This window comes from Rattus norvegicus, chromosome 7 (assembly GCF_021556685.1).
Source record: "Rattus norvegicus strain SHRSP/BbbUtx chromosome 7, alternate assembly SHRSP_T2T, whole genome shotgun sequence".
Lineage (NCBI taxonomy): Eukaryota > Metazoa > Chordata > Mammalia > Rodentia > Muridae > Rattus > Rattus norvegicus.
This window is the reverse complement of record NC_141540.1, coordinates 7,010,568-7,018,194: the sequence shown is the minus strand read 5'-3', so window position 1 is coordinate 7,018,194 and position 7,627 is coordinate 7,010,568. Positions and strand designations below refer to the sequence as shown.

Genomic DNA, 7,627 nt, shown 5'->3' with positions numbered 1-7,627 from the left:
ATGTTCCATAACATTTCAGAGTGATCCTATCTTGTCCATGATGGAATGCTTAAATAGTAAACAATGCCCACAAAGTTTTAAGGGAAACAGAACACCGTTACTTTCAAATCACAAAAAAGTTCAGGGATTAAAGAGGTGGCTTCAAGGTTAAAACGTCTTCCAGTTCTTTCTGAGGACACTGGTGTGATTCACAGCTCCAACGTAATGGCTCACAGCATTCAGTCATTCCCCTTCCAGGAGACCCAATACCCTTTTCTGGCCTCTATGGGTACAAGGCTTGTAATAGGTACACAGAAATGTACACAGATATACAAGCAGCCAAAATACCCATATACACAAAATACTTTTTAAGAAGTTAAAACCAAGGTGATCATAATGTGATTAAAGTTTGCTTCCTCCATGTCCGAAGAGGTGCATTGGCATTCATGTTAACCAGTATGTTCATTTTTTTCCTATCAAAACTAATTTATTAATCAACTCCTTGAAGGCTTGTTTTACTTGTTGATTTCTCAAGGTGTATATAAAAGGGTTCAGCATGGGAGCAATTGAGGTATTGAGAAGAGCCACTCCTTTGGTCAGTGATGCTCTTTCATTTGCAGAAGGTTTGACATACATGAAAATGCAGCTGCCATAAGAGATGGAGATGACAATCATATGAGAGGAACAGGTGGAGAAAGCCTTTTTCCTCTGACTGGCAGATGGGAACCTCAGAATGGTGCTGATGATGCAAATGTATGACAAGATCACTAAAGCCAGTGTGAACAACAGAGTAACAAATGCAAAGTAAAAGCCTATTGTCTCTAAAAGCCATGTATCTGAGCAGGAGAGCTGCAGAATGGGGAAGTAGTCACAGCAGAAGTGATCAATGATATTCGAAGCACAAAAGTCTAACTTGAGAAATAACATGAGCAATGGAAAGATGGTCAGAAACCCTCCCATCCATGAGGTGAGGACAAGAAGTGTGCAGACTTTCTGATTCATGATGAGGGTATAGTGCAATGGCTTGCAGATGGCAACATAGCGATCATAAGACATAGCGGTTAGAAGAAAGAACTCAGACACTCCCATGGAGATGAAGAAAAATAACTGAGTCAGACAATTGTTATAGGAAATGGTCTTGACTTTAGTGATTATTGCCTCCAAAAATCTAGGAATGGAAACACTGGTGAATATAATTTCTAAGAAGGAGAAATTCCGGAGGAAGAAATACATAGGAGTCTTTAACTGGGAGTCTAGCAAGGTGAGAGTGATGATGGTTAGGTTTCCAGTGACACTTAATATATAAGCAATAAATAAAAAGATAAAAATCACAACCTGAACTTCTGGTGTGTCTGATATGCCCAAGAGCACAAATTCATTGATCATAGAGTGGTTTTTCATGCTGTCTTATTTTCCAAAAATCGATTGATTAAAATTTTCAAATGAAAATTTAATGTAAGAGAATTAAATGTTGATATTACAATATCCAATGAAGTGAAATGATATCTGCTCACTCCTATTAAACAGAAAAATCATCTTGTTAAATGGAAAAATATTTGTAAATATATGTATAAAGTCCCTTCAAAAATGATACAGAAAACTCCACATACAGTCATAATTTCTATATGTGTAGGATACTTTTGAACTATAGATTTATGTGACAATATTTTAATAGTATCTTCATTTTCAGTATGAAACAAGTTTTCTGATTTCACATATTATATGCTTTCAAGACTGAATATATAACATTTGATTTCAATTCTGTTACTATTTCAAAATTTCTATAATTTATTGATAGAAACCCAAGCATATTTAGTAAACCTAAATGCTGTCATTGTTTTTTTCAACCTTAATACGTGTTTTTTATATATATTTTTGGTTATGAGCCTAGCCTTTAATGGTTGAGTCATCTATCCAACCCAGTATGTGTTATTTTTAAATGGCCAAGGAAGTAAATGATTGTAAACCCTGAAATGAGACTAGATATCTTTTATTATAAAACAATTAAAACTGGGAGATGGTGACACAAGCTTTAAATCTCAGCACTCAGGAAGCAGAAGGCCAATCTTTACTAGTTCAAGGACAGCCTGGATGTTCAAGCCAGGGTTACACAAAGAGACTCTATCCTGAAACAATTAAACAAGCAAAAAAATAAATAATGATTCGTGACAATTAAAACATGGACCAGGGAAAATAATTAAGCAGAGCAAGAAATCAGTTACGATTTTCTATAAATTCAGAGACATATATTATTTTACATTTTTTACTAACTTTATTTGTGACTTCACATCTAAACTTTCTTGAGGACATAAAAAACTCATACAAATTTTTTATCTCTAATTGTAATAGTGCCATCTTTCTCATAAAATGATTAAAATTATCTATAGGATTTGTGTTCTCAAACCGCAGAACTCTATACTGTAACCTATATGACTTCTATCAGCCCTATTCTCTCCTGATAGTAACAGACATCACAGAGTCTGTGGTGTTGTTCCACTTTCTGTGCTGTGCAGTTCAACAAGTTATAAGTACTAAAGTTGAAAATAAACATTATTCATCATTCTGTTTTAGTCTTCTGAGTCTCCCTGTTTTTTCTCTTTAAGAATATACATCTTTAGGGTTGGGGATTTAGCTCAATGGTAGAGCGCTTGCCTAGCAAGTGCAAGGCCCTGGGTTCAGTCCCTAGCTCTGAAAAAGAAGAAAAAAATATACATCTTTTCCATCAAAATGTCATCAAAACTGACAGATAACTGTTACATGATTTACACAATACTTAAAATACACTAAAAGTAAAATTAACATAATTAAAATATTTAAATAATAATTTGAGAATCCTTGCTTTTTCCAGTAAATTCAACCTTTCAATGATGGATAAAAATGCATTTCTCCACAAATATCAAACACACTGTTTAGTATATATGGTCATATCACTCAAATATAAAGTCTTACAGTAGTCAGACATGCTGCCACTTAAAAACATAAAAGTACACATATTCGAAATATTCTTCAGAAGACAGTTTTGTCATTTGCTCTTACCTCTGTTTATTGTACTGAATCCTGCTACACTAAAAGGTACATGTGGAATGGCTTCTAAGGTTGCTAACAGTATGCCTCACTTAGAAATGAAAATAAATGTACCTTTAATCTTTTTTATCATTTATCAGAAACTGGGTGTGCTATAAACATTATTGTCATCCTTGTAATTCTTTAAGAAAACGAAGCAACTGATACTTTTTTAAGACAATAGAAGGTGAAACATTTTGCAGGTCTCTGGATAAGATAAAATTAAAAATTGCACAAACATAAATATAACTTTACCTTCTCTAGACAGTCTATAAATCCCTGAGACACTGAACTAAAGACAAACTTAATGCAAGCAGAAGTTCAAGACATGGATGCAGGGATGTCACCACACATCTTTCTTAAAAAAACAGACAATATAAAGATAGAGAAAAAGTGTATCAATCAACTGATAACATCCAATTTGGCTTCCCTTTGGTCAAGCAACTTTCTTAATGAATGCATGGACTCAAGTCTATGCCCAGGAGATAATTTATTCTCAATTCAGTTGGGATTAGTTAAACCCAGGACTAAACTGCCCTACAATAGTATACTCTTTGACAGTTTAACTGATATTTTATAATTAATATGTTCTGCAACTGCAGAGAAGAATTGGGAAATCAAAGGAGCATTACATTGATTATCTTCAAAAGTTGAGATTGTGTCTTGTTCTTGTTTTTTTATTTTATAATTTCAAGACTGATATTTGCTCCATCATATGAGATCCAGGGCTACAACAATGTACACAAACCTACTCTTGCCCTAACATTTTCTTCAAGTCCTTTGAGAAATATAAAGAAGATATCCTATATTATGCCAAACTGTAGGTATTAAATAATGATACATTGAGATATTTTATTGTTTCTTATGTACTTTACTGTATCTTATACAGTCTACAAGTACAGAAATGAGATTTTTACTACACAAAATATTCCACCGACTTCATATTTTGTTCTTGTTCTTTTAGTGAACATTGAGTAATGAATGCAATATTTTTCTTTTTTCTTTTTTATTGGTTATTTTGTTTATATTTCAAATCTTATTCCCCTTCCCTCCACAAACCCCCTATCCTACCTCCCCCTGCCTCTATGAGTGTGGTTCCCCCACCCACCTGTAGGGTTATGGTGGGTGTTCCACCAGAGGGCTCAGCAACTACAGGTGGGACACAGGAGTTGACTAGACTTACCCCACTTTGTAGCTTGGTGGATGTTAGGGAAGCCACAGAACACCACTCCAGGGGTAAGGAAGGGAAGCCTGAGGCACTTGAGGCACAGGACCACCAGAGGTGGCTTGGGCCAGGGCTATCTGGTTCTCAAGCTCTAGGGCATTCAGGCACCTCTGGATGCCACAGAAGAGCTAATAATGGAGTAGGGGTCCATGGGCTGGATCTAACCTAAGGTTGAAGGAGAAATGAGGGGTTCTCTGGCTGGTCCCATGGGATAGCCATTGCCTTCTTGGTATTGGGCTTGGCTTGGCTTGGTTGTAGGGCAGCCATGGCTGGGAGCACAGGGAGGCCTCCTATAGGAGATTAACTGGGGGCTCTGTAGGCAAAGCCTTCTTTGTGGCTCCCCATGGCAGATCCCAATAAAAAGAAGCAGTCCATGGTTTTAAGACATTCATTGTCATGGCAGAAAGTGGATGAGTAAAGCCATACCCCACTTGTCAGGGTGGACCTGAGATTAAATACCTTTTGCAGGGAGAAGAGTCTGGGAAGAAAAATTCATTGGCTAAGCCTTTCGGTACTTCATTAAGATGGATATCTGTCTTCAACCTATGCAACCTATAGTCACATCCTCTACCTGTGGAGAGGTTTAGAGTATTACCCTTACATGACTGATGGCCACAAATCTATGGAGGGGTGTGGCTAGTGACAGGGGCCTGGATTCCCAAGAGTCGGGCAAAAATGCCTACCGTCCCTTCAGAGTTACCAGGGTTTCTAGCATTAGCTCAACTAAGAACCAGGCTGCCTTTCATGGTCCCACTTCTCCTCTTTATTTTTTTAAAAAAGAGGTGTCACTGGAGTGACGGTGTCATTTCTAGTGAAAATTTTGGGTGGAATTCAAGTATACAAAAGAAAACACTACACAGGCCACAGTGATAGCACAACTAAGCCAGAGGGGTAAGGAGGGGTGACGGTGAGGTGTTGGAAAGACAAGATTATTTAATCAAGTAATTTTTCCAAGAGTTGTACAGTTTTTGAGGGTATTAAAATTGATTTTAAACATTTGATTAATCTAGATTAACATCATGTTTTCTTCACTATCATGCAACTTCCCCAAGTTTAGTAGCCATTTGACTTTGACAAGAGAGTTCGTCTATAGTCCTCTGTGTGTCTCAGCTGTCATCTGTGATCTCAGCATGTAACTTGGGAGTCTGTAGTCAGGTGAGTTGACTGAAAGAAGGCAGCTTTATTGTCCCAGAAAGTTCTGAGGAGATGAATCTCAGCTGGATCTGTGGGAATTGCACTGTAGATAAACCTGTAGAGTAATCACAACAGAGGAACAGAACCCCAGCAGGGGGATGTCTGTATAGGTTGGGTAGTGTGTGTTAAGCCTGTAATGGTTTGTTGGGAGCACATCATGGTCTGCTGTTATGAAACTAGAAAAGCAAGGGTGTTTGAGGAACTTGGTCATGGAAGGCTTCCTTTAAAGCTGCTTTGGATAGCTGAGGAAGAGATTAAGATGTTAACTATGCATCTGAAATAGGCAGTAACAGCTTGTCTGTGAAAGGAAACTGGTTGTTAATTAAGGATTAAATAATGGTTATCAGAATACTTGGTTTGACCTGTGGGAGTTGATTTTAAACCTTAAAAGAAATTTAAACAAATTGAAATATTTTTTGGACATAAGTCACAAATGTTAGGGAGAAAATACACATTTAAATAAGAAGCGTGAAAATTTTGGGTTAAGAAACATGAACACTAACCCGAATCCCGTGGGAGGGAGAGGTAAACCTTCAGAGGGGCAGACACGCCTGGGAAGCCAGAAGAGACTACATTCTGCCCACATTTCTGACTCCAGAGGAAAACGCCTAATGCCATCTGGGACCCTGGTGCACAGGATCCCTGGGAAAAGGCTGCACAGGCCCTCCTGGTTGCTGCCCTCACGGAGAGCTCAAAAGCAGCCCCCCAGGAGCAACTTCAGCCACAGGACCACAGGTTAAGACCAACTTTTCTGCTCCAAGAGACCTGCCTGGTGGACTCAGGACACACAGAGGCAAAATTCCTCTTGCACTGGACACTTCCGATTTTTACCTGGAGCCCCAGTCCACAGTTCCCTGCTCCCAAACACCTTGGGAGAGAGAGCTCACCGCCCGGACAGGTGGACAGGTGGGAACTCCTGAGACTGCAGAGCGGGAGAGACCACCAATACTGCCCACCCCTGCCCACATCCCTGGCACAAGAGGAAACTGTATAGGGTCTCTGGGAACCGGAAGATAGGGGCACTCAAGTGGCAGGTTGCCTGCAGTCCAGAAACTGCCCAAATATGAAGGGACCCAATCAAAAGCTCCCTGCACCCAAATCCCGTGGGAGGGAGAACTAAACCTTCAGAGGGGCAGACACACATGGGAAGCCAGAAGAGACTAGACTCTGTCCACATTTTGTTGTGAGAAGATTACTTTCTTGCTTTTCCTAGGGTGTAGTTTCCCTCCTTATGTTAGAGTTTTCCATCTACTATCCTTTGTTAGGCTGGATTTGTAGAAAGATAAATTGTGTAAATTTGGTTTTGTCATGGAATATCTTGGCTTCTCCAGCTATGGTAATTGAGAATTTTGCTGGATATAGTAGCCCAGGCTGGCATTTGTGATCTCTTAGAGTCTATATGATATCTGTCCAGGATCATCTAGCTTTCATAGACTCTGGTGAAAAATCTGGTGTAATTCTTATATGCCTGCTTTTATATGTTACTTGACCTTTTTCCCTTACTGCTTTTAATATTCTTTCTTTCTTTTGTATTTTTTGTGTTTTGACTATCATGTGATGGAAGAAATTCCTTTTCTGGTGCCATCTATTTGGAGTTCTGTATGCTTCTTGTATGTTCATGGACATCTCTTCCTTTAGGTTAGGGAAGTTGGATTCTATACTTTGTTGAAGATGGCCCCTTAAGTTGGGAATCATCGTTCTCTTCTATACCTATTATTCTTAGGTTTGATCTTCTCATTGTTTCCTCAATGTTCTAGATTTCCTCAATGTTCAGAGTTAGCATCTTTTTGCATTTTACATTATCTTTGTTGGTTGTGTCAATGTTTTCTATGGTACTTTCTGCCCCTGAGATTCTCTCTTCAATCTCTTGTATTCTTTGATTATGCTTGCGTCTATGAACCATGATCTCTTTGCTAGGTTTTCTATTTCTAGGGTTGTTTCCCTTTGTGACATTTTTATTGTTTCTATTTCCATTGTAAGTCCTGAAATGTTTTGTTCAATTCCTTCACCTGTTTGGTTAGGTTTTCCTGTAATTTTTAAGGGATTATTGTGTTTCCTCTTTAAGGGCTTATCCTTGTCTACCTGTTCTATATTTCTTTAAGGAGGTTATTTATGTCCTTTTTAATGTCCTCTATCATCATCATGAGATGTGATTTTAACATCCAA

General features: G+C 38.4%; 1 protein-coding gene across 1 annotated transcript; it reads right to left on the bottom strand.

The window, feature by feature from the left end:
- Positions 1 to 441: 441 nt before the first annotated feature.
- Positions 442 to 1,380, bottom strand: Olr906 (olfactory receptor 906). Its single transcript, NM_001000706.1, is given in 1 exon segment — positions 442 to 1,380. A coding segment is annotated over 1 exon segment (939 nt).
- Positions 1,381 to 7,627: the final 6,247 nt, after the last annotated feature.